At 34.0% G+C, this 27,515-nt stretch overlaps 2 protein-coding genes and 1 non-coding gene across 6 annotated transcripts; all 3 read left to right on the top strand.

The window, feature by feature from the left end:
* The first annotated feature begins 3,132 nt into the window (after window positions 1-3,132).
* LOC148578410 (small nucleolar RNA R71) lies at window positions 3,133-3,236 on the top strand. Its single transcript, XR_015903609.1, has one exon. It is a non-coding gene; the product is annotated as a small nucleolar RNA R71 (small nucleolar RNA).
* A 10,574-nt stretch (window positions 3,237-13,810) lies between these two features.
* On the top strand, window positions 13,811-18,595 carry LOC107634609 (Nuclear transport factor 2 (NTF2) family protein with RNA binding (RRM-RBD-RNP motifs) domain-containing protein). 4 transcript variants are annotated; one of them, XM_016338041.3, is made up of 9 exons: window positions 13,811-14,047; window positions 15,177-15,362; window positions 15,659-15,956; window positions 16,038-16,273; window positions 16,361-16,535; window positions 16,785-16,906; window positions 16,995-17,057; window positions 17,826-17,889; window positions 18,001-18,595. In XM_016338041.3, exons 2-9 carry the CDS (start codon window positions 15,177-15,179, stop codon window positions 18,252-18,254), a joined length of 1,398 nt encoding a protein of 465 aa, XP_016193527.1. In that variant the 5' UTR covers window positions 13,811-14,047; the 3' UTR covers window positions 18,255-18,595. The 4 variants fall into 4 exon arrangements, with proteins under 4 accessions (XP_016193527.1, XP_016193521.1, XP_016193539.1 ...); XM_016338035.3 differs by having other exon boundaries at window positions 13,824-14,039; XM_016338053.3 differs by having other exon boundaries at window positions 13,834-14,039; window positions 16,056-16,273.
* A 2,921-nt stretch (window positions 18,596-21,516) lies between these two features.
* Window positions 21,517-23,178, top strand: TOM5 (mitochondrial import receptor subunit TOM5-like protein). Its single transcript, XM_016321585.3, has 2 exons — window positions 21,517-21,714; window positions 22,879-23,178. The coding sequence occupies exons 1-2, from the start codon at window positions 21,628-21,630 to the stop codon at window positions 22,954-22,956; spliced, it is 165 nt and encodes a 54-aa protein (XP_016177071.1). The 5' UTR covers window positions 21,517-21,627; the 3' UTR covers window positions 22,957-23,178.
* The last annotated feature ends 4,337 nt before the right edge of the window (window positions 23,179-27,515 follow it).

The raw sequence follows: 27,515 nt of genomic DNA, 5'->3' as shown, positions 1-27,515 counted from the left end.
GCGTGCATCTCCTTGCATCATAGGCAAGTTAAACGCCAACCTCACATTCTCCGAACTAAAATCTAAGTATTTCCCCCGAACCATGGTGAGATAGTTCTTTGGGTTCAGGTTCTTACTTTGATCATGGTTCCTAGTGATCAATGCATTGGCATAGAACTCTTGAACCATTAGGATGCCGACTTGTTGGATGGGGTTTGTTAGAACTTCCCAACCTCTTCTTTGGATTTCATGTTGGATCTTTGGATACTCATTTTTCTTGAGTTTGAAAGGGACCTCGGGGATCACCTTCTTATTGGCCACAACATCATAGAAATGGTCTTGATGAGCTTTGGAGATGAATCTTTCCATCTCCCATGACTCGGAGGTGGAAGCTTTTGTCTTCCCTTTCCCTTTTCTAGAGGATTCTCCGGTCTTGGGTGCCATCAATGGTAATGGAAAAACAAAAAGCTTATGCTTTTACCACACCAAACTTAGAATATTGCTCGCCCTCGAGCAAGAGAAGAAAGAATAGATGAAGAAGAAGAAGAAAATATGGAGGAGAGGATGGAGAGGTGTATTCGGCCAAGAAGGAGAAGAGAGGGTTGTGTTGTGTGAAAATGAAGAAGAATGGAGGGCTTTATATAGGGAAGGGAGAGGGGGTTAAGGTTCGGCCATATAGGGTGGGTTTGGGTGGGAAATTGATTTTGAATTTTGAAGGTAGGTGGAGTTTATGGGGTAGGTTTATGGGGAAGAGTGGATGGATGTGAGTGGTGAAGTGGTGATAGGGAAGAGAGATTGAGGTGATTGGTGAAGAGTTTTGGGAAAGAGTGTTTATGGGGAAGAGAAGATGAACATTGAGAAGAGGGAAGAGAGTGAGTGGTGGTAGGTAGGGATCCTGTGGGGTCCACAGATGCTGAGTTGATCCTATGGGGTCCACAGATCCTGATGTGTCAAGGATTTGCATCCCTGCACCAATTAGGCATGTAAAATGCCTTTGCATGCAATTTTGGCGTTTAAACGCCGAATTGATGCTTGTTATGGGCGTTCAGCGCTCAGATGCAGCATGTTTCTGGCGTTGAACGCCAGTTCTATGCTTGTTTCTGGCGTTCAGCGCCAGCTTTCCTCAGTGTGCATTTCTGGCGTCTGAACGCCAGGATGCTGCTTGTTTCTGGCGTTCAACGCCAGATCCATGCTCTATTCTGGCGTTGAACGCCAGCCAGATGCTCCTTACTGGCATTTAAACGCCAGTAAGATCCTCCTCCAGGGTGTGATTTTTCTTCTGCTGTTTTTGATTCCGTTTTCAATTTTTATATTTATTTTGTGACTCCACATGATCATGAACCTAATAAAACATGAAATAACAATAAAAATAAATTAAAATTAGATAAATAAAAATTGGGTTGCCTCCCAACAAGCGCTTCTTTAATGTCAATAGCTTGACAGTGGGCTCTCATGGAGCCTCACAGATGTTCAGAGCATTGTTGAGACTTTCCAACACCAAACTTAGAGTTTGGATATGGGAGTTCAACACCAAACTTAGAGTTTGGTTGTGGCCTCCCAACACCAAACTTAGAGTTTGACTGTGGGGGCTCTGGTTAACTCTGTTTTGAGAGAAGCTTATTGTGCCTCTTCATGGGTACAGAGAGAGATCCTTGAGTTTTAAACACAAGGTTGTCCTCATTTAATTGAAGGATCAATTCTCCTCTGTCCGCATCAATCACAGCTCTTGTTGTGGCTAGGAAGGGTCTTCCAAGAATGATGGATTCATCCTCATCCTTCCCAGTATCCAGGATTATGAAATCAGCAGGGATGTAAAGGTCTTTAACCTTTACTAACATGTCCTCTACTTGTCCATAAGCTATTTTCATGGATTTATCTGCCATTTCTAATGAGAAATTGGCTTCCTGTACCTCAAGGGTTCTTAGTTTCTCCATTACAGAGAGTGGCATGAGGTTTATTCCTGACCCAAGGTCACACAGAGCCTTCTCAAAGGTCATGGTGCCTATGGTACAAGGTATTAAGAACTTTCCAGGATCCTGTTTCTTCTGAGGCAATGTCAGTTGATCCAGATCACTCAGTTCATTGATGAGTAAGGGAGGTTCATCTCCCCAAGTCTCTTTACTAAATAAATTGGCATTCAGCTTCATGATTGCACCAAGGAACTTGGCAACTTGCTCTTCAGTAACATCTTCATTCTCTTCAGAAGAAGAATACTCTTCAGAGCTCATGAATGGCATAAGGAGGTTTAATGGAATCTCTATGGTCTCTAGATGAGTCTCAGATTCTTTTGGTTCCTCAGAGGGAAACTCCTTATTGATCACTGGACGTCCCAGGAGGTCTTCCTCCTTGGGATTCACGTCCTCCCCTTCCTCTCTAGGTTCAGCCATGTTGACTATGTCAATGGCCTTGCACTCTCCTTTTGGATTTTCTTCTGTATTGCTTGGAAGAGCACTAGGAGGGGTTTCAGTGATCTTCTTACTCAGCTGGCCCACTTGTGCCTCCAAATTTCTAATTGAGGACCTTGTTTCATTCATGAAACTTACAGTGGCCTTGGACAGATCAGAGACTAAGTTTGCTAAATTAGAGGTATTTTGTTTAGAGTTCTCTGTCTGTTGCTGAGTGGATGATGGAAAAGGCTTGCTATTGCTAAACCTGTTTCTTCCACCATTATTAAAGCCTTGTTGAGGCTTTTGTTGATCCTTCCATGAGAAATTTGGGTGATTTCTCCATGAGGGGTTATAGGTGTTTCCATAAGGTTCACCCATATAATTTACCTCTGCTATTGCAGGGTTCTCAAGATCATAAGCTTCTTCTTCAGAAGATGCCTCTTGAGTACTGTTGGATGCAGCTTGCATTCCATTCAGACTCTGAGAAATCATATTGACTTGCTGAGTCAATATTTTATTCTGAGCCAATATAGCATTTAGAGTATCAATTTCAAGAACTCCCTTCTTCTGAGGCGTCCCATTACTCACAGGATTCCTCTCAGAAGTGTACATAAACTGGTTGTTAGCAACCATGTCAATGAGTTCTTGAGCTTCTGCAGGCATTTTCTTTAGGTGAATGGATCTACCTGCAGAAGTATCCAATGACATCTTAGCTAATTCAGACAGACCATCATAGAATATATCTAGGATGGTCTATTCTGAAAGTATGTCAGAAGGACACTTTTTGGTCAGTTCCTTGTATCTCTCCCAAGCTTCATAGATGGATTCACCTTCTTTCTGTCTGAAAGTTTGAACATCCACTCTAAGCTTACTCAGCTTTTGAGGAGGAAAGAACTTGGCTAAGAAAGCCTTGACCAGCTTATCCCAAGAGTTCAGGCTATCCTTAGGTTGAGAGTCCAACCATATTCTAGCTCTGTCTCTCACAGCAAAAGGAAAAAGCATGAGCCTGTAGACTTCAGGATCTACTCCATTAGTCTTAACAGTATCACAGATCTGCAAGAATTCAGTTAAAAACTGAAAAGGATCTTCAAATGGAAGTCCATGAAACTTGCAGTTTTGCTGCATCAAAGAAACTAATTGAGGTTTCAGCTCAAAATTGTTTGCTCCAATGGCAAGAATTGAGATGCTTCTTCCATGTAAATTGGAATTAGGTGCAGTGAAGTCACCAAGCATTCTCCTTGCATTATTATTATTTTTGGTTGCCATCTCCTCTTCCTGTTCGAAAATTTCTGTAAGGTTATCTCTGGATTGTTGTATTTTAGCTTCTCTTAGTTTTCTCTTCAGAGTCCTTTTAGGTTCAGGGTCTGCTTCAACAAGAATGTTCTTATCCTTACTCCTGCTCATATGAAAAAGAGAGAACAGGAAAATAATAATAATAGGGATCCTTTTTGCCCAGGTATAGAGGTTCCCTTTTGTGAGTAGAAGAAGAAAAGAATGTAATGTAAAGAAGGGAAGAAGAGAAAATTCGAACACAGATGGAAGAGGGGGTTCGAAGTTGGGTGAGATAAAGTGTTAGTAGATGAATAAATAAATAGAGGGAGATGAGAGAGAAGGAGGATTTTCGAAAATTATTTTTGAAAAATGGTTAGTGATTTTCGAAAATTAAAAGAAGAAATAAATTAAAATTAAAATTTGAAACAATTAGTTAATTAAAAAGAATTTTTGAAAAAGAGGGAAGAGATTTTCGAAAATTAGAGGGAGAGAGTTAGTTAGGTAGTTTTGAAAAAGATAAGAAACAAACAAAGAGTTAATTAGTTAGTTGAAACAAATTTGAAAATCAATTTTGAAAAGATAAGAAGATAAGAAGTTAGAAAAGATATTTTAAAATCAAATTTTTGAAAAAGATATGTTTTAAAAAGATATGATTAAAAAGATATGATTTTGAAAAAGATAAGATAAAAAGATATTTTTGAAAAGATATGATTGAAATTAGTTTTGAAAAAGATTTGATTTTTAAAATCACAATTAATGACTTGATTCACAAGAAATCACAAGATATGATTCTAGAACTTAAAGTTTGAATCTTTCTTAACAAGTAAGTAACAAACTTGAAATTTTTGAATCAAAACATTAATTGTTGAAGATATTTTCGAAAATATGATGTAAAATTAAGAAAAAGATTTTTGAAAAATATTTTTAAAATTTTCGAAAATGATTAAGAAAAATGAAAAAGATTTGATTTTTGAAAAAGATTTTGAAAAAGATAAGATTTTTAAATTAAAAATTTAATTTGACTCATAAAAACAACTAGATTTTAAAAATTTTTGAAAAAGTCAATCCAAATTTTCGAAATTTTAAGAGAGAAAAAGGGAAAGATATTTTTTTATTTTTTAATTTTTAATGATGAGAGAGAAAAACATGAAAATGATGCAATGCATGAAAATTTTGGATCAAAACAATGAAAGCATGCAAGAATGCTATGAATGTCAAGATGAACACCAAGAACACTTTGAAGATCAAGATGAACATCAAGAACTTATTTTTGAAAATTTTTAATGAAAGAAAAACATGCAAGACACCAACTTGGAATTTTTTAATGCTTAGACAATATGAATGCAAGAATGCATATGAAAAACACCATACAACACAAAACAATATAATATGAAGATCAATCAAGAAGGTTTATCAAGAACAACTTGAAGATCCTGATGAATGTAATGCATGAATGCAATTTTCGAAAAAATGCAAGATGAGTATGCAATTGACACCAAACTTAAAAATTGACTCAAGATTCAAACAAGAAACACAAAATATTTTTTATTTTTATGATTTTATTAATTTTTTTATTTTTTTGTATATTATTTTCGAAAAACATATAGGAAAAAGAAAATAAGGATTTCAAAATTTTTAATATGAATTCTAGGAATCTTGTACTCTTAGTCTAAAGCTCCAATTAAAGGGGTAGACATGGCTTAATAGCCAGCCAGCTTTAGAAGATACAAATCAGCATACAACAGCTGAAACTTCATCCAACTTCATATACTTATAAGTGGAAGCCTCAGTCTAAAAGAATTAGACATGGCTTTACAGCCAGCCAGGCTTCTACATGCTTCATGAAACACTAGAATTCATTCTTAAAAATTCTGAAGAAAAATATATTTTTGAAAAGATTTATATATTTTTTTTTTCGAAAACAGATGAAAAATTTTTGAAAGATTTTTGAAAAATTTTTGAAAATAAAACAAAGAGAAAATTACCTAATCTAAGCAACAAGATGAACCGTCAGTTGTCCAAACTCGAACAATCCCCGGCAACGGCGCCAAAAACTTGGTAAGCGAAATTGTTACTCTAAGGTTGTAAATTTGTTGTTCATTCTCTCCCTGGCAATGGCTCCAAAAACTGGTGCTCAACACCATGGTCCAGACATAACTTCACAACTTCGCACAACTAACCAGCAAGTGCACTGGGTCGTCCAAGTAATAAAACCTTACGTGAGTAAGGGTCGATCCCACAGAGTTTGTTGGTATGAAGCAAGCTATGGTCATCTTGTAGATCTCAGTCAGGCGGATATCAAATAGTTATGGAGTTTTCTAATAATAATAAATAAACAGAAAGTAAAGATAGAAATACTTATGTAATTCATTGGTTAGAATTTCAGATAAGCGTATAGAAATGCTTTCGTTCCTCTAAACCTCTGCTTTCCTGCTGTCTTCATCCAATCAGTCTTACTCCTTTCCATGGCAAGCTTTCTGTAAGGGCATCACCGTTATCAATGGCTACATCTCATCCTCCCTGTGAAAATGGTCCGATGCGCTGTCACTGCATGGCTAATCATCTGGAGGCATCACCGTTGTCAATGGCTACATCCCATCCTCTCTGTGAAAATGGTCTGATGCGCTGTCACTGCATGGCTAATCATCTGGAGGTTCTCGATCATACTGGAATAGGATTTACTATCCTTTTCCGTCTGTCACTACGCCCAGCATTCGCGAGTTTGAAGTTCGTCACAGCCATCCCTTCCCAGATCCTACTCGGAATACCACAGACAAGGTTTAGACTTTCCGGATCTCAGGAATGGCCATCCATGGGTTCTAACTTATACCACGAAGATACTTAATAACTCGGACTCGATCCCCTGTATTAGATATCCAAGAGATATCCATTTAATCGAAGGTAGAACGGAAGTGGTTGTCAGGCACGCGTTCATAGGGAATGATGATGATTGTCACGTTCATCACATTCATGTTGAAGTGCGAATGAATATCTTAGAAGCGGAATAAGTTGAATTGAATAGAAAACAGTAGTACTTTGCATTAAATTATGAGGAACAGCAGAGCTCCACACCTTAATCTATGGAGTGTACAAACTCTACCGTTGAAAAATACATAAGTGAATATAGGGTAAGCATGGCCGAGTGGCCAGCCTCCCATGGAGGTCTAGAGATCTAAAAAATGATCAAAAGATGAACTAAAAATCATAAGATGATCTGAAGATGTCTAATACAATAGTAAAAAGTCCTATTTATACTAAACTAGTTACTAGGGTTTACAGAAGTAAGTAATTGATGCATAAATCCACTTCCGGGGCCCACTTGGTGTATGCTTGGGCTGAGCTTGAGTTTACACGTGCAGAGGCTTCTTCTGGAGTTGAACGCCAGTTTGTAACGTGTTTCTGGCGTTCAACTCTGGCTTGTGACGTGTTTCTGGCGTTTAACTCCAGACTGCAGCGTAGAACTGGTGTTCAACGCCCTTTTGCGTCATCTAAACTCGGCCAAAGTATGGACTATTATATATTGCTGGAAAGCCCTGGATTTCTACTTTCCAACGCAATTAGAAGCGCGCCATTTTGAGTTCTGTAGCTCCAGAAAATCCACTTTGAGTACAGGGAGGTCAGAATCCAACAGCATCAGCAGTCCTTTTTCAACCTCTGAATCTGATTTTTGCTCAAGTCCCTCAATTTCAGCCAGAAAATACCTGAAATCACAGAAAAACACACAAACTCATAGTAAAGTCCAGAAATATGGATTTAATATAAAAACTAATAAAAACATCCCTAAAAGTAACTAGATCCTACTAAAAACATACTAAAAACAATGCCAAAAAGCGTATAAATTATCCGCTCATCAGGTCCTGTCCAAGTTTTTATAAAGATATACAAAAAGGTGATTTTGATTTGAAAATCTAACTTATAAGCTTATTTTGAGAAATATTTCTATGTTGAGAAAAGAATAGGTTTATATATTTACAAATACCGAAAAAATGGTTCTATATTGAAAGGTTTTATTTATATTTCTAAAGTAAGGAATGACTTGGATTTAAAACTATTGAAAAGAGTTTGAGAAAGTGTTGGTTGATTTATTGGTAACAAATGGAGAGTTGAAAATAATTTGATATTGAAACTAGTTAGCTTTCAGATTTATAAATGCTTTGACAATGGATTTGATTTGTTGGATTTATCAATGATTTTTTAGAATTGAAAATGATTTGGTAGGGACATAGAAGGGTGGCATAGTCCGAATTTTAGAGAAAATGCTGCTGAATTTTTATAAAATTAAGACTTTATTTAAAGTGTTATTTAAAAGCAAATCTGATTTAAGAATATTGTTTGATTTCGATTTATTACGAAAAGAGTTTTGTTTTCAAATCGATTTATTAAGAAAAGTATAATGTTTTAAACTCAATATTTTGAAAATGGATTTTACTTTAAGTTATGTTTTGAGTTCGGTTTGATAAGAAAGAAAAGAAGAAGAACGAAAAGTAAAGGAAAGAGAGATAATTAAAGAAATCTCTGCCACAGGAGAGTAGAGAACAAAGATTAAAGAAATATATGAATTAAAGAAATCTGTACCACAGGAGAGCAGAGAACAAAGATTAAAGAAATATATGAATTAAAGGAATGTCTGCCACAGGAGAGCAGATGCGACTTTGTTTGGGCCTTAGTGCCAAATGTATAGTGGGGACGCCCACACACTGAGAACTGTTTTCCAGATGTAAGCTCACTGATTTGAAAGTCACACTGTATGCGGCCTAGCCATAAGACTTATAAGCACATTGTATGCATATGGAAAGCCATATTTGGGACTTGTGCCCGGGTAATGTCAGGAGAGGGTAGACAACCGACACATGAGCTCATGGCCTGCGTTAGGAATAGACATGCATCATGTTATTTGCACATTTGCATTTGGTTGTGTTTTCTTATCTAGTTTCTCTGTGATTGTGCTGTTTGATTTATTGCAATTTGTTTGTGTGTTGATCTGTCTCTTGTGCTATTAGTTGGTATATATTGAGGTGACCGAGAACTGAGGTTGTGATTGAGATTTGTTTTAAGCTCGGAAATTTAAAGAAGGTAATTAATTATATAAAGTAAAAGTAAAAAAGTATTTTCAAAAGTTAAACAAAATAATTTTACTGAGTAAGTTAATTATTTGCATTAAAATCATTACTTTTACGGCATTCCCATTCCCTACTGAGAACGTGTAGTTTGTTCTCACCCCAAAATCTTCCACCCTTTCAGTGACACAGGTTCGAAGATTCAGTTTGAAGCTGCAGGCGGTTATTAGTCTTATTTGGGTTAAGTTTATGTGTTGAGTTACTTTCATAGAATTTCCTCGCCTTTGTTATTTAAGATTTTATTTTATACAGAGGGATATGAATTGTATCTGAGTTTCTTTTGAATTCTTATATACAATATTTATTATTATTAATAATTATGTGATTATTATTATTTGAAGATCTTTAATATGTGATTAATTACTAAAAATAATTTTTTGAAATTTTCTATAAAACTGAAACGCGACATCGAACTAAAGGCTCAATATTAAATAGTTAAAAAGGAAAACGAGTTAGTAATGCCTTACTTTTAGTACGATCATGACGTGCTAAAAGTTAGGGTGTTACAACATCCAAGGCAAATGCCGCCAAGGGAAGAGACCAATAACTAAAGAAGAACTCCCAATGTCTCTACCTGCTTGTTCTTCATCTCGTCCTCAAGGACACTTTGTACCTTCTAGTCGCCCTTCCAAAGGTAATCAAAGAACCTTTCTCAATTTTGTAAAAGGATCTGAAAACCATGATTTTGTAGGTTTTAAATCACATTATGGTAACCTTTCATATTCTCACTATGATCCTCTCTGTTTCTCATTTAGTATGAACTTTGAATTTTATAGAGCTATTATTTCTAAAACACCTTTGTGTTCAACATATGTGTCTAACTTAAAAGCTTTAGCTAAAAGAGGGATAAACTTTGTTGAAAACATCATTCATCTGAATTGAAAAAATTTGTTTGAAATTCAAAAATCGGTTTATCCTGATTTAGTTAGAGAATTTTATGCCAATATGTACTATTGTGAGGAATCTATTCATTCTTATGTTAAAGGCCGTGAAATTTATTTAAACAAAAAAAATTCATTGGTGAAGTCCTAAATTATTATGATGTTGGTATCAATGCCTACATCACTGAAAAGTGGAACAATAATCTAGGTATTTCACACAAAGATGTTTTGACCAATATTTGTGAGAATATTTCTCTCATAGATGGAGTAATCCTTAACCATAGAGCTTTAGGCCCTATTAAATTCCAGTTTCACCGTATCATTACCCATATTCTCTTGCCACAAAGTAATTCATATCAATGAGTTGCTCTTTGTGACACATTGGCTCTCTATGCCATTATCAATAAAACTGAAATTTCTTTTGCATATCTTATGATGTGTCATATGTATGATTGCATCAAAACTAATAAAAATATTTCATTACCATATGGTATATTTTTTACTTGTTTCTTTGAACACTTTGGTGTTGATCTGAATAATGAACCCCAAGAGAATAGAATTTTATCTCTCAAAGATGGTGGTGCAGTCAAACAACAAAGAAAAAAAGGACTAAAGCTGCTAGAGATACGATTATAGAAGAAGGAGAAGATAAAAGTATCTCTCCTCCATCTGTTGCTGGTACATCAGCTTTCAACAAGTACTTTGGTATATGAGATTATCAAAGATGTATTATAAGAATTTGTAAATCGCACAAAGTACATGATCAACTTAAGTCAACAAGCTAGGAGACTTGCAATTCAAAATGAAAATTCATTGAGAAAGTCCCAAAGCTGAGTTGAGGTACTTTTGAAGTACATTAAATCCTTGAAAGATGATCAAATGATGTCTGAGCAAGAAGAGTAAGATATCTTAGAAACCGAGAATGAGGGATCTAATATCTAGTTCCTTGTTGATGCTGCTGATTTTAAAACAAATGCTTTTGGATGTTTAATTTTTGGTCTTTGAATACTCTTAATTCACTGAATGACTGTAATAGTGATTCATAAACACTTAACTTTGAACTTATTGAACTGTTAATTTACTTTGATGCCTAACAACTTTTATGTAGGGAATACTACACCTCCTTGATAATAAAAAGAGGAGTAAGTTAAAAAATAAAGTGTTAGGTAGTTTAAATGTTTAAATCATGAACAGTTGGTACTAAGGTTCTTTGCATGACTTATTTGTGAATGATTTGGTTCTAATTGATTGAGACTGCTATTTTGAAAATATTGAATGATTGCGACTTTAATCGTGAAATTTGATTAAAATGCTTTTGATCATTATTCTTATTGGTACTTGCTTTATGTTGGTTGATGCTGAATGGTAACTTTTTTAGGACTGATAGCTTGTAAAATTTTCTGAAAAATAAGCCATCGGATTGGTTCAAAAGATATGGTAGTCTGAATTATTTTGGATAATTATTTGTAAGTATATTTCTACATAGAAACTATTATCACAAGTTTAAAAAAAGCTCGCATTCAAAAAATGTCAACAGAATGAAAGAAAGGGGAGTTCAACTTGAAAATTGAATCATCAAAAGAAAAATTCATTAAACTCTTCTCATTTCTTTTATTTACAATTCATTTTATAATATTTGTCATCAAATGAGAGATTGAATTTAAAGAAATAATAACAAATTTAGTGATGATGACTAAACAATGTTATTGGGTTAAAAGCCCAATTATGTGTGTAATTAAGTTTGCTTATTGTGCAGTAATTTATAGAAATCAAACAGGCCTAATAACAAGCAAATAAGGTCCAATGATGGTCCAAGCCCATGATCAAAGAAATCAGCTCATTTACTCATTCATGGCCCATGAAAATGGTTACTATCAAAGGAAAGAAGCCTCACTCCCATCTGAACCAAAACTAAAGTAACATGACTCATTCTCTCTCTTTTTTTTTTACACACGTGAAGAAGCCACAAAAGAAAGAAATAAAAAGGAAGACTGATTAGGGTTTAAATCAAAGAAGAAAAAAGTGAATTACTAAATCTAAACAAGTAAAAAACTAAGGTTCAAAAGCTAAGATCAAATCAAGAGGTAAATCATAAAATTTTTTTCATCTTGGTGCTTTATTGGTAACTTGTTGAGAATGCTCTTCTCCTACAAATATCGAACTGGAAATTTGAATAAGTCAGAGGCTATGAAGCTCTACTGCAAATCAAGGGTCAAGAATGAAACTTAGAGCCAAAGTATTCATGAATAACTCATATCCTTGAAGAAGATTGAAAATTGATGAAAGAGAAGTAGCTGAGATGCATGTAAGCTTTAATCATGGTCACAATTCCATCTCTCTTTTGCGTTGCTGCTGCTGTATCTGGGAAAGAATAAGTCAACTGTTCAAGTCAAGTTTCAAGTTTTGGAAGTTTTACTTCTCTATTAAAAGGGTAAACGGCTAGAGATTGATTCAAAGAGTGAGAACATAAGTTTGGATCTTCATAGCTTTCAGCTACCCCTTCTTCTCCTTCATGAGTTTACATTAAATTTTTTGTTCTTCATTGTTCATCTTTTTTTATTTTTTTAATGAAAAAAGGCATTAAGTGAGGAATCAGTAAAAACTATTGAGAGAAAAGGCCAACAGATTTATCTAGTAAAAGCTAGAGAATTATATCAAATTTTTTTGTATGTTTTTCTGTTTTGTACATATGATCATGAGGGGATTCCCTTATTAAGTTGGGTGAGAACTTAGTAGTTGCAAGTCTAGGAAGTGAATCTAGCCAAATCTAACTTGGGTAGAAGCTGTGTTTGTCACATATAGGATTGGGTTGAATCCTAGAAAAATTGGTGTTGGTAATCTTTGTGAAAGATAGTGAAAATTCCTCCATTGTTGTGGGAGAGACTGGATGTAGGTCATATTGCACATGATGGCTGAACCATGATACATGATTGTGTGATTTTTCTTTTCTACTCTTCTTCTGTTTCACTTCGTTAAAAAACAAAATAAAAGTATTTTCTGCATTATATATTTCTCAGAAGTCACAACTATCCAAAAATAAAGAATTGCTCTGTTCTGGAATGCATTGTGAATAGACAAAATAAAATTGTCTCTTAAATTTCAACTTAATAGACGTATCACCAACTAAGTTCCTATTTCAATCAGAAACAAAAAGCAATAAGAGGTTAAAAAAAAGAGGCTATAGATTCAACCCTCTTTTTCTAGGCTATTTACAAACTTTCATAAAGTATACAAAATTGAGTTATGTCTTAGTATCCTACTTTGTTTAAGATAAATGTGGATATGAAATAAGAATATTTACTAAAATATTCTTAGTTATTCCGTTTTCAAAAATTTCAATCTTTTGTATTTTCACTTTTTAGAAGTACTAAAAGAATTAAAATTTTGTATTTTAGGACTAAAATTTTAGTTAAATATCTGGTCACCAAATATAATACCGAGTCTTAGTTCTCCAATCTCAATTTCAATCTTTAAAAATAATACTATTTTAAGAAATTTTTATCAACATTTAAATTTTTCGAGTAGATAATTATGAGGATGAGAGTTAAAAAAATAATTTTAATATATAAAAAAAGTTAGTTTATCTAAAATATTTGTCAACTTAATCTCATAATTTGTCATAAATCTTATTAGTAATTTTTTTATAAAATTAATGTTAGAGATAATATAAATTTACTCTTAAAATATTCATATAAAATATATATTAAATTATAAAATATACATTATATAATAGCATTTTTATTAATATTATCACTAATATTTGGTAGAGATGAACTTCATTCCAATTTAAATTATTACCATTTAACTATATTTCATTTAAATTGAATTGATTAAGTGATTTTAATTGGATTTATTGTAAGAAAAATTCAACCTTCCAGTACAACAGAGTACAAAATTTTTACTCTTCTCCGTATTGTATTAAGGATTTTCCTCGTTGCAATTTAAAAGTTGTACAGTTCTGTTGGCTGTTAGCACCTCTATTTTCAACTTTCAAACATGTAGGAGAAATTAAATACAAGAAATCGTCGTATATCTACTTTCTACTATTCTATTATAATTCTCTTTTTTATTACTCGAATTAAGATATTTTTATTTAGTAATAATTGTAAGAATGTTATATGTTTAATAAATAAAAAATAAACTATTTATCAACAGAAAATAAAAAGAAAAAGGAAAAGGGCAACAGCGGGAGTCATCGTCTACTGTGAATTGTGAATTGTGAATTTGTGATCTCCAAAGTCCAAACACAAACACATCAACCTCCGAATCTTTGCGCTCTTTCTCACACTCTCTCGCTCTCTCTCTCTCTCACACACACACACACTCAGAAGACTTTGCACTCTTCTGTTGTCTCTCTCTCTCTCTTCGCCGTCAGTTTGTGAATCGGGTTTTCAACCCAGCAGGTACGCACGTGCGTCTTCTCTCTCTCTCTCTCTCTCTCTCTCTCTCTCTCTCCAAGATGTGTGCTTGTTCTCCGATACGCTACTTTCCCTTTCTCTCTTCTTCGTTTTCCACTCTGCTCTCTGCTCCTTTCTGATCTCTCCAATTTTTTCTCTCTCCCTTTCAGGTTTTCTGATTTCCACCTCACAAATCACAATGTTTTCCTACTTCCAATTTTTTATTCTTACCGCCATATTTAATCCGATTTAGGCTATGATCCCGTTTAAGTGTTTTTAATTAAAAAAATTGCATAAAATTCAGTATTTCCTTTTCTTTTTTTTTTTTTTTCGGTTTGATGCGTTCTATATGGTATGGTATGGAATATCGATCCTACTTTGACATTGATATTCCCTTACTCTACTTGTGTTGTCTGATTAGGTTGTTTGTTTTAGCATTCAGCTTTAATTAATAGTTAGATTAGATTATACTTAAACTGGGAAGTAGGGACTGTGCAGTAATTTAGCATTCTGGGAATCTAATTCTTTCAAACACATAGTAGTTGGCTTATCTCCTTCATGTAGAATTGATGCTGTTCTAGCTCATTATTCCTAATTTGTTTTAGGGTTCGTTTGCAAGTTGGGATTGTTGTTTATCTCATTAGTTATTTGCTATAGGGTGCATCTGTTAGTTGAGATCTAAAAGGGAATGGAAGGGATGAGAATGGCTTTATGAGTAGAATGGATTCCATTACCTCACTTACACTCTAAAATGACAATTGACAAATGCACCCTTAGGGTATCGTGATAGTCACACAAGCAAGCAGTGTGACTGGGATAGTTAGCCATTTCGAAGTTTCATTTGTGCATATCTCCCTGGTTTCAACACTCTATTCGTGTTGCGTTCTATAGGTTGGATCTTATCCAATGCTTCACGGCTGTTTTTAATCTAATTTATGTATACGGATGCTGCATCGTTGATTTGTTCTTTTCCATGACATACAATTTTGTTCATCTATGCAATTTCTTTGTTGATTTGTGATGGGGCCAATGTGGAGCATGGCATCAAACTGAGATGATTTCTCGGTTAATGATATCTGCAACTAAAAATTATCCCGCTCAATGGATTTATTCTGCTTTGCCTTATTGTAAATTCTTCTGCAGATGGCAATGCAGGAAGCAAGCCCTGCCACCGCTCCTAGTGCCCAAGTTGTTGGCAACGCATTTGTGGAGCAATACTATCACATTCTACACCAATCCCCAAATTTGGTACACAGATTTTACCAGGACTCAAGTTTCTTAAGCCGTTCAGACAACGATGGCCAGATGACAACTGTGACTACTATGCAAGTAAGTCTACCAGGAACAGGATATGCATAATATAGTTTTTACAGGAAAAATTTCTCAAACTTATTGGTATATTTAAGTAAATACTTCAGCGATCAGATAACATCCATACTCCCTTGATATGATGCATAGTTACTTTAACATTCATGCTCCTTAAGAAGCCGGCTGTTAATGATTTGGTTAATAAAATTTTCTTATTGGACTACACTTTGTGGCCTTGACATCTTGTAATTATTAGTAATGTGTAGTTTCAGTTTTTCTACTTTTCATTAATCAAAATTCAATTACTGTTGGATCAGGCAATCAATGAAAAGATACTTTCCTTGAATTATGAAGATTATACAGCAGAAATAAAAACTGCTGATGCTCAGGAGTCATATGAGAAAGGTGTGATAGTTTTAGTAACTGGATGCTTAACCGGGAAGGATAATGTGAAAAGGAAGTTCTCACAGACATTCTTTCTGGCACCACAAGATAAGGGGTATTATGTCTTAAATGACGTCTTTAGGTATGTTGAGGAGAATGACACACTGCAGTCATCAAATCCCGACTCCACTGTCAATGAAAAAGCTGAGGCAGTGGCCATGCCGGAAGCAGGTCAGCATGGCTAATCTCTGTAACATATTCCCAACAGTTATTTATCTTGACAATATTTAATTGATGCTTACATGTTTCTAGATAATATACATGCTCCAGAACATCTTGTGACCAACCCTGCAATAACAGCAGAGAGTGAAAACGTTAATAATGGAGCTGAAGGTTATAATCCAGAGGACAATGAGGAAGAAGGATCAGTTATTGATGAAGAGGTTGCTGAACCCTCTGCAGATTTAAGTCAGAATGTTGCGATTCATGATTCAACTTCTGCAGTCCAGGATGATGCACCGAAGAAGTCATATTCATATGCATCAATTGTTAGTTTACTTTCATATATTTTCATATTTTCTTTTTCTCCTCCAGTTTTTACATTCGGTAACATAATGAATTTTATTTACATGAAGGTAATGAAAAGTAACACAGCATCTGGTCCTGTATATGTTCCCAGCCGAACTGTAAGAGCAGTACCTGCTAAATCCAGTGAACAATGGCCTACTACTACCAAACCAACTCCAGTACCAGAGGCATTAGCTCCTAGTAATGACAGTGCTCCTGGGAGTAGTGATGTTCATGAGGAAGGTATATATTGAAACTTCTTGATATGGCTAACAGCCACTATCTTTTCTCAGACTAGTTAGCTGTGATATAGACTCATATTCCTCCTTGACATATTTGTTTCATCTTGTTCTGACTTGTGAATTGTAAGAGATTAAACATATGTAACTATGTAAGGAGGCTAAAATAAGTTGGAGTTTATTACTTCATATATACTCTGGCCTTAAATTATAGGTTGGAAATCGATTGAATTGCCTTTTTTACTTTTAACAGCTGAAGGTCATTCCATATACATACGGAATTTGCCATTTAATGCAACTGTTGAACAACTTGAGGAGGTCTTTAAGAAATTTGGTCCTATTAAGCATGGTGGAATCCAAGTTAGAAGTAGTAAGGTCTGTGGATACTTCATAAACCTCCAAATGATTTATGGGTTTTCTGAGTAAAGCTTATAAGATAGCTTTTACTTTTGGCTCCTTGCAGCATGGCTTCTGTTTCGGCTTTGTTGAATTTGAGGAAATGACTTCCATGAATAGCGCACTTGAGGTACGTGTTGAACTGTTGATTTTATTGCTCCTCACTGTTGTTTCTTTATCATGACATGAAATAAAAAGATGGACAACCATAATATCAACATAACATTTGAAATATTCAGTAGATGATAGTGGTATAGATCACCATTAGCTTGTTTCAGTTTTGGCTATAATTCCCGAGTTCTAGCTTTTAATATAGCAATTGTGGGCTGCAACATTCTGGGGTTGAATGTTTTCTGCATCTTCAGCACATAAGAAATTGCGTATGCTTGTAAAATGCTTGCCTTGATGGATATCCACTTGAACTGATGTAAATGCATTTTGGAAACGAATTATTTTTTGGATATCTATTATATGGGTAAACTTGCTTAGTTCCTCTGGGTAGCATTTTGAAGGTGTAAACGTGTGATATTTGTGTGAAGTATATGAATTGATCTAATGGTTGGAAAGAGAAGATTTATGTGAATAAGATATCTTCATTTCTAATTAAAATGTCATACGATAACACATTGTTTCCTCTGCATTTCACTAATATTTCTCTGCAAAGTTATTGCTCACTTGATTCTGTTTTGAAAGATAATATAATAATGTAACTGATTATAATAGACATGTCTCTTAAGTTCTGATCTGCACTCTGCAACGGAAGAATTACCACTTATACAGGTCGCTTTGTGGTATTTTCATGATACTGCAGTACTGCACGTATCTAGCAGTGCATATCATGTGACCTATTAATAATCTATATTATTCATTTAATATGTTTTGTCAAAATTAATTTCAGGCATCACCTATCACCGTTGGTGATCGACAAGCTGTTATTGAGGAGAAGAGAACTACTACAAGAGGTATGTTGGTATATATTCATTATTACTTCTACTTTGAACAAAACATGGTAGCCAAGTTTATCAGAGGTTGATTATGCTCCCTTTTCCTCCTTCATTTTGTCCTTATTCTAGTTAGTGGTAGTGGAAGAGGAAGGTTTCCCTCCGGAAGAGGTGGGTTCAGAAGTGACAGTTTCAGGGGGCGTGCGAAATTTGGTGGCGGAAGAGGTTATGGCAGAAATGAGTTCAGAAACCAAGGAGAGTTCACAACGCGACCTAAGGGTCCAGCTGGACAAAAGGGAGATGGTTCTCAACGGCCCAGTCAAAATGGAAGTGGGCGGGGTGGACGGCAAGGTGTTGGGAACCGAAGTACTGCACCATCAACTTGAGCATGAGGTAATCATAGTTTAATGGGAAATTGGGGGGGGGGGGGGATTTTTTATAGGAGGAAGGCAGACTCCTATTTCTTTTCCACTTGTTTAGGCAGAATTTGAGGTTTACAACTTGAATTGTTGCAATCATTTAATGGATTAGTGGGTTGATCTGCCCATGCAGGAGTGTTTTGACAAAATCATGTATTCCTTTTTTTTCTCCATAACGATGCACTTTGCCTTATGCTATTTTTCTAAGCCATATTGAGCATGAGTGTTCCACCTATTACAGTTATTTAGCATATGGATATTTGTGTGGAATTTTCTTAATTAAATTGGGAACCTGTTCATGAACACAACATTTTCACCTCTGGTGATTGCAAGAGAACTTTCCCAGGTTATATTTTTCTGCTTTCTGTTGAATTAGTAGTACTATAATGGGTTGTATAACACCCTAGATTTTGCGAGTTAGCAAACATTGGAGACAAAATCTTCTGCAGATGATAAAGAATTTAATTTAATGTTCCAAACGAACTTCTCTTGGCGAAAAATGAGAATGTATGGTAAATAGAGATGGTTTATTTAAGTAATAGAACGTTAAAGGAGGTTTGGATGTTCCAATAGTAAGTTTTTAAGAAACTCGTTCTTGTTTTTATCAGAACAAAGAAATTAGGAAAAAGGACAAATACGTCTTCTGACTTTTTAGACTTTTGGCAAATAAGTTCTTCACAAATTTTAATTACAAATATATTTCTAACGTTTGCAAACAGTGGACAAATGTGTCTCTCCCTCCATTTGCCTCTCCTAAAGCAAATGGTGAAATGGTGATAGTTGAGTTGGTGTCTACGTGTCCATCATAGAGCTATGTGTTTGTTACGGTGCTAAAGTCTAATCTTTTGTCCATCATAGAGCTATGTGTTTGTTACGGTGCTAAAGTCTAATCTTTTCATAAAAGTTAGAAGGGTTCTCAAAACGATGCTAGTTAGAAGACATATACAATTATGTCTTTGGGTTCTCAAAACGATGCTGTTTTGAGAGCTACCTTAAATTTCAAATTTTAGTCAAATCTGGATGTTGTTTTGAGAGCTACCTTAAATTTCAAATTCTAGTCAAATCTAGATCTTGCATGACCCGAAAATGGAGATTCCGTCACCGTTAGAGACTCCCTTCCACCCCATGTGGGTCGAAGAGGCTCCTATGTTGATGTTGCTAGAGGGCTTGCAACAGTGGACGTGAATGTTGTGGATGATCATATTTGAGATGTATTGGAGCGTGATGTAACCATGACCGGTGATGTGGACATTGATACTACGGTCGTCTACCGTCTTGTAGCTGTTGAAAGCTTGTTGAACTTCAGAAAACGGTTTTTCCTCAAAGATATTCCATGTTCTAAGGGTGAATGCGCCTATTGCTTCGCGGCGATACGTACTCGACCCGCTTCTACGTAGGGGTGGCAATATGTACTCTACTTTCGAGTACCCAATCCGATCCCACCCGATCGGGTAGGGTTGTCAACCCAATCTGCAGCGGGTAGGATTGGGTGCGGGTCGGGCAGGGTGCGGGTTGAGTTTCAACCCTACCCGACCAACCCGCACTTTATATATGTTCATGTTATATACTTATATAAAAATATGTTTTAAGTGAATGTTGAATCAAAGACCTCTCACTAAATGCAAAAGATCCTTAACCATTAAAAGAAAATCATTAATTGATAATTTAATATTTTTTTTACATAAAAATCAGTTTTATTTTCAATTATCATCAAGTTATATAATAATGTTGTATATTTTTTGTAACCTGCGGATAAAGTTAGGGTTGGGATATTTTCAACCCGCGAGTAGGATAGGGTTGAGTTTATATAAAAATCTCAACCCGCGGGTAGGGTTAAGGTTAGATCCAAACCCTACCCTACCCTATCCATTGCCACCCCTACTCCTACCCACTTCGGGGGGCACCATAGGCGATTTACTCATGGAGAGGGAGTGAAAGCCTTGATTTCAACCCCCCCTATTTCATTAGTAAATCTAGCCGTCTTTCTGCCCATTGTGTTGCACCTGAAGCCGATGCCACAATCGACGAGCTTCTGCCAGTTTGTTGACTAGTTTGGGTCGCATCGCCAACAGTTGTTGACGGAATATCTGGTGAGACAAACGAAAGATTGATCTTTTGAGAAAAGTTCCTCTCTTGAAAGTGAAGCATTGATTTTCTTGCAAAATGCAAGGATTTAATTCTATGCAACAGATGTAAAAAAGTTGAATCTTTTAATGTTTAGATTACGAAAAAACAGCTAAAAATTAAGTTTTTATAAATGGGGTTTTAGTTAAGCATAACAATGGCATTGTTGTTTATGTGTTGAGGTTGAATTGAAAAGGGGCTTATCTTTAAATTTGATGAACGACACTGCGATGAAATCTGATTAGAATTCGAAGATTTAAGGCAGTTCTCAAAACGATGGGGTTTTAGTTAAGCATAACAATGGCATTGTTGTTTATGTGTTGAGGTTGAATTGAAAAGGGGCTTATCTTTAAATTTGATGAACGACAATGCGATGAAGTCTGATTAGAATTCGAAGATTTAAGGCAGTTCTCAAAACGACGCTGTTTTGGGAGCACAAAGACCTAGTTGCCCTTTAACTTTTCAGGGGAGATTGCACTTCAGTGCCGTAACAAACACATAGCTCTGTTATGAACATATGGGTGCCGACTCAGCCATTTTCATTTGCTTTAGGAGAGACAAATAGACAGAAGGACATATGTGTCTGTCGTTTACAAACGTCAGAAATGTATTTATAATTAAAATTTGTAAAAGATTTATTTGTCAAAATTTTAAAAGGTCAAAAAATTATTTGTCTTTTTTTCAAAAATATTATTTTGAATAAAACAGAAAAAAAAATTCAATTATGCTTGTTAATATTTAATCAAGAAAATCTACAAAACCTAATACCCACAATAAGATCTAAATAATTTTGGATAGGAGTTTGATCAGAATTCAGAAATAAATAACTGGATAAGGCTTTGAATTTTGTGTTTCATAAATAATTTTGTTGACAACGTAATATTTTTATGGATGATTTTATGAATTTAGTTAAACTAATTATTATTTTGGGAAAATTATGAAATTTGTTTTCAATAATAAGAAAAAAATTTAAAACATTTTTATCTTGGATTAGCAAAATCCTAATTTTATTACTCACCACAAAATTTTCAATAATAATAAATTAATAATAATAATAATAAAAGAGGTGTGGGTCGGTACATGTGCGTCACGTGCCAGTCAACAACAAAAGAAAAGAAAAGGCATAGATGGCATTTTGCGGTCAAAACCCAGAACCCTAACCCTAATACCGATCAAATCATCTGCCACTCTCTCTTTCCCCTGTTCCATTTCTTCAATGGCGGACTCTGTGATTTCGGTTCAATACCTCAAAGATTTCGTCTGTTCTCAAATCAACGACGATGAAAAGTGGGCTTTCAATAAGGTTATCATCTAATTCCATTCTACATCACTCGATTTGATTCATTATGCTCCGTTTTTCGATTGAAACAGTGAATCGTTTTTCAAAATGTTTGCATATTTTTTGGGTAGCTATGAGAACCATATGGTCCTTTTTTAATTATACCTAACCTAGTGTAATTTTCCCCATTGAAACTGCGTGTAGAAAAGAGCTGAAAATTTGTTGCTTGTGATCTAAACCAATCGATGGCTCATGCTGTGTTTCATTATGAATCGGTGTTTTTTCTGCCTGGTTTATTAAGTGCTTCTGTTATATAGTTTCAGCTCTTGATCAAAACTTGAAGATCACTTTCTTGCCGTTTTTCTTTGAATCTTATATTATAATCTTTTGAATTTGTTAATGTTTCTTTCTTTGTCTTGTTCTGATGCCTAATTTCTTTGTTACTTTGATGTTTTAAGAACATTTGATTAGCCATGGCATTGCCATTAGTTTCATATTGAAAATTGGGTTTCCATGGTGTAAAAGGTTATTGGTTGTGGTATTCTTTAGTTTTGCTGTGAAGCTTTTATAATTGACATAACTATTAGTTAATATTTGTTATTTGTCCAAGTTGCAGCATAGCTAAAAGAAGAAATATAATTATCAGGTAGTAGTAACTAGTAACTTTTGGTGAATAGAGAATTTGCACTTGTTAAGTTAGTGCTTTGTCACATGTATCCTGTGTTCTTTATTTTAGAGGTACAAAAATGAACTTAATTTCGTTTGCGAGTACAAAATTTAGCTTAAAATTGTAGACAGTCTCACGAACTTTCATTTCTGTCTCCTTTTCCAAACATATTTATGTCCTAATATCTTTGTTGAATGGTGGAAACTCAGGTGCAGTCGACTTCACGTGAAGTTGATATGTGAGAGCTGTTAGATGATTTGACTGATTTGACTAAATTTTCATCTAACGACTCTCAGATATCAACTTCACGTGAAGTCGACTTCACCTTGAGTTTTCACCTTGTTGAATCTATCAGAAGACAAGATCCAAAAGTGATGAGGCATGACTTAGATATTTAAATTTTATGGGGAATATTCAATGGTTCTTTAGACTTTACAGACATTGTCCTCCTAATTCATGTTGGTATCTTAATTTTCAACTTAGTTTTGAACGACAGCTGATTTTTTTTGTTCCCTGTGCAGAAACTGCTGCGTGCTATGGGATTGTTTGCAGGATCAATAGTACTTATGAGAAATTATGGTGACCTTATGGCAATATAAGAAAGAAAATGAGTTCTCTGTAATAAGTTGCTACTATCTCTGGTCTCTGCTTAAACATTGAAAAGAGTAGTATTATTATCATTACGTAAGTTATCTCGCTGTAGTTTGAGAATGAGTATAATTAGTTTCAGGCATTTCATTAGTGATTTGATACTAATGTAAATGTACTTGCTCCTTTTTTCTTGTGCTCAAATATTTTGGATATGAAAGAACTATTTCTTGGATTCTAAGATTTTGATGAAAATTAAATTTGGATTAGATTGGATTCGATTAATTAACTTTTTTCATGAATCTAATACTTTGGTTTGTTTTGAGCCATATTAACGGGGAAATGAAAATGTTACTCCCAAATTGATAATGTCACTTTTTTTTAATTTTTTTTTCCTTCCAAAAATATCCAATCCCCTTATGGATATGACAAAAATATCAAAAAATATTAATATGACAAATAAGGATTAAAGATAATTTTACAAGATAAAAAAATATAACTGATAAGATATTATATTGATCTTCAATATTTGGGTTAAATTCTGTTTTAGTTTTTAATATTTTAATCATTTTATTTTAGTCTCAAAAAATTAAAAATGACATTAATGTAACATTGTTATTAACCCTTGTTTCAATAGGTAATGTACATGCCAAGCCAAAGGCTTTCTCACTCATTGCTAGAGTGGAATCCATCTACAAACGAGCAGCAAGGGTTAATAGTAGGACTACATTGATGTAATTTTAATTTTTTTGAGATTAAAATAGGATGATTAAAGATGTGTTTTTTTAGATTAAAATAGAACTATTAAGGGTGCATTTGAATTTCAGTTTGTAAATGGGAGTTCTCTAAATTTTGTAAACTTGAGTTTTGTTAAAATTGAGTTAATATTAACGTAATTTATGTTGACAATTTGATATCAAAATTAATTATGACAAAATAAATATGTTTAAACCTAGACTATATTTTTAATCATTACTCTTCAGTTATTTTAATATTTTTTCTTTTTTACTAAAATTATGTTATTTATAGATAAATAAAAAGAAGTCTTATAAAATAACATTAAAGTATATATATATATATATATATATATAAAATTTTGAGCTATTTTCTTTTGCAGTAAAAAGAATAAAGTAGGTGAAAGAAGAATTAACTATAACAATAAATATTTTTTGGCAGTAAAACGGATAATATTGGTAAAAAAAAATTAACTACAATCATAATTTTTTAATAGGTTATTTTAACAATTGGACTACACATCCAAGCATTTTTATATCCAAGTCCAACCAAACAGGTTTAATATAAAAAAATCCATTCTCATTAATGAGACGCGTGTTACACGCGCCGAAAACCCCTAAACGTTACCAATTCAATTTGCGTTAGAATATGAAAAAACGTTCATTCTTCCAACTCGAAACTACAACAAAGGAACTTCAAATCTCTTTCAAAATTGTTTAAATTCTCTATGGAAACTACTTCAGAATTGGGTGGAGCATTTGAATTCATCAACAAAAAACACACAAAAACAAGAACAATGATTTCCCAAGGTACTAAGAAAACTATTGTTATTATGTTCAATTAATTTCTCGCAAATCTCACGTTTTTTCTAGTTTGATTTAAGGTTTAGTGGATTGAGTTTGTTCATTTAGTAGATCAAGTTTCTCCGATTCCATTTTTTCTTGTTTTTTTTTTTCCGTAACTACTAACTAGGGAATCGAATGAAACTAGTTTTTAGTTTATTGGTCCTGATAAATAATTCGATTCATTTTTTAGTTTAATTGAGTTCATTTGCATCCAGAAATGAATTGGAATGTGTTTTTCTTGCTGATTGAATGTTTATGACTTTTTGTTCAAATCTGAACCAAATTCGGTTTATTTGTGAATTGAGTTAGGTTCACTTGATGCTACTGTCAAGTATTTACCAAGTCTGTTATTCCTTAAGAAATTCGGTTCATCTCTTAGTTTAATTGAGTTCATTTGCATACAGAAATGAATTAAAATGTGTTTTTCTTACTGATTGAATGTTTATGACAATTTTGTTTAAATCTGAACCAAATTCGGTTCATTTGTGAATTGAGTTAGGTTCACTTGATATTACTATTAAGTATTCACCAAATCTGAACCAAATTCGGTTTATTTGTGAATTGAGTGAGGTTCACCTGTTAAGTATTGACCAAATTTTTTCTTCCTTACAGCAAAAATGAAAAAGATGACCATCTCAAAAAAGGAGAAGTCACATTATAGTAAGCATATACACATTAAATCAACTCTATTTTGGTATTATAAATATATCATAACATAATGTTTCAAATCCTTGCAGAAAACTCATGATCTGAGATGTTCAAAAAAATCAATAGCTAGGGTGTTCAAAGAATTGAGTGTAGAAAAGAAAACTATTATTGAAAAAATGGAATTCGGTGCACTGGGACATATCCCATAATTAAATATCTCTCACAAGCTCTTAAGGGAATTGATTCGTTGCTTTGATCTCTATATAACCCTTCCCAAGATAAAAGATGTACTGGGCATAAATTTTGGCAGTATTATACTTTTCATCTTTTACATTTGTATTTTTTTTTTTGATCTTTTTTGTTATTTCTTAAGTAATTTCGGTTCATTCTTTGGTTTATTTGAGGTTCATTTGAATACATAAAATAAACTGACCATTTTTACTAATTTGTTTATATTAAAATATTATAGGGGATCATTTTCCTAAAAAAGTTGCATACAACAAACTAAATGAGCAACAGAAGGAGATTGTTGATAACTTCAAAGGTGCTACTTTGGCATCTTTGACAAAATCTACGATTGATATGAGTGTTGAAAGAGAGAAAAACTTGCTAAAATTCAAGAGGACTTTCGTCGTCTTCGTCCAAAAATGCTTCTTGTTGCCAACAACAGTAAGCACAATCTCCTTGGTCCATAAGCTGCCTGCCCTTCATGTGGAAACAATCCGACAATAGAATTGGGAGTCTCATGTATTGAGCTTCCTGATTAAGGGGATCAAAGCCGAAAATGTAGGAAAGAAACTTTCGGTTGATGGCTGCGTCTTCGAGTTAATGTTAATATAATTCCATGAAACGAAGTTCCCTTATCCAGAAGCAGATGACGCTCCCGAGCCACCATGGTTGGCGTACTGGACACAGAGGAGGCTGTTTGGCCGGATTACTTTGGAAACAAGTAATGAAACGGTAAATAAAAAAATAATTTCCTTTAAAATTTTGGTTCAGATGCTTCTAAATTATTGTGCTAACTAAATAAGTTTCTGTTTTAGGGACTTGTGAAAAGAGCAGAATTAAGCGCGGCGGGGGGGGGGGGGGTAGGGGGGATAGAAGACAAGAAGGGGAAAAAGAAGGAAAAGAAGAAGAAAGAAAAAACAAAATTGTCATCTTGCATTCATCTTCGGAAGATGAAAGTTTTTCTGAATTTGAGTATACTTCTCACCATCGTTTATAAAAAACTATCTATTTATTTAAAGTTTTATATTATTATTTTAATAAAACTTTTTGTATGTGTTGTAGAGATGAAGAAGAAATGGAGAAAACACCGCCAAAGAAAAGAAAACAACCACAAAGAGTGGCGAAAAACAAACCACAAAAAAGGAAAATTATTCTGACGGATTCGAAAAGCAAAATTGAATCTGAAGACGCATAAGATTCAAAAATGATTATTTTGTTGTTATAAATATATATTCTATTTTTCTTAATTGAGTCTTTTTGACTGCTTGTTCAATATGAAATAATTTCAGTTTACTTGTGAATTAATTGAGGTTTACCTAATGATGTGACAAGTATTGATAATTTCGGTTCATTTCTACGTTTATTTCAGGTTCATTTGATTTAGTTTCACTTGGATTTGCTGAAAAGTGTTCATGTGTGCTTGTTAAGTTAGTTACAGTTCTGATATTTGTCACCAGTATACATTTGATGTGTTTTTGTTGATGATTGACTCTATTTGACTACTTGTTCAAATCTAAAATAATTTTGGTTTATTTATTTTTTAATTATGGTTCATCCTAATTTTAAATTTAAACTTATTGTATGAATTTTCAGAAGTGAACAAGTAGAAGGGATGAGTGCTGAGAAAAGAAAACAAAAAGAAAAAAGAATGAAGAGAAAAAATTACGGCGTTGAAAAAATAAATGTTGCTTCGGATGACTGTGACTCGATAGACGCGTGATATGATTTATCGCAGGAGTAAGGTTGAGTTTCTTAAGTTCTTTTTCTTTCTCTGTTCACTTTTCTTAAAACCTCATGTAATTTGTTTGGATTTATTGAATAATATTTATTTTTTTGGTTAGACTGCCGACTATAAATTTGGGCAGCGAAACCGAACATGTGTTACAAACACAGACGAGCTTGGCACGGTCTATAAATGCACCGAGTAATACCAAGTAATTTCTCTTAAATTTTATTTAATTTTTCTACTTTTAATTAAAATATCTTGGTTGATGATTTTAGTTTCGTATCTTTTTTATTAGAAAAAATATCCCTAAATCCTCGGTTACAAATTTTAGAAAAAAAGTTGCATGAAAAACAGAATTTACTTGAGGTTCAAATCTGAAGTAATTTCG

This window comes from Arachis ipaensis, chromosome B1 (assembly GCF_059453495.1).
Source record: "Arachis ipaensis isolate K30076 ecotype BB chromosome B1, ASM5945349v1, whole genome shotgun sequence".
Classification (NCBI taxonomy): domain Eukaryota; kingdom Viridiplantae; phylum Streptophyta; class Magnoliopsida; order Fabales; family Fabaceae; genus Arachis; species Arachis ipaensis.
This window is presented reverse-complemented; position numbering and strand designations above follow the sequence as displayed.

Bases quoted from the DNA above. Each gene is read 5' to 3' on its own strand.
- TOM5 (XM_016321585.3), top strand. From the start codon at position 21,628: ATGGCGGACTCTGTGATTTCGGTTCAATACCTCAAAGATTTCGTCTGT. The intron at 21,715-22,878 runs GTTATCATCTAA...TTCCCTGTGCAG, and splicing joins AAAAGTGGGCTTTCAATAAG to AAACTGCTGCGTGCTATGGG.
- LOC107634609 (XM_016338041.3), top strand. From the start codon at position 15,177: ATGGCAATGCAGGAAGCAAGCCCTGCCACCGCTCCTAGTGCCCAAGTT. The intron at 17,058-17,825 runs GTACGTGTTGAA...AATTAATTTCAG, and splicing joins CCATGAATAGCGCACTTGAG to GCATCACCTATCACCGTTGG. The intron at 17,890-18,000 runs GTATGTTGGTAT...TCCTTATTCTAG, and splicing joins GAAGAGAACTACTACAAGAG to TTAGTGGTAGTGGAAGAGGA.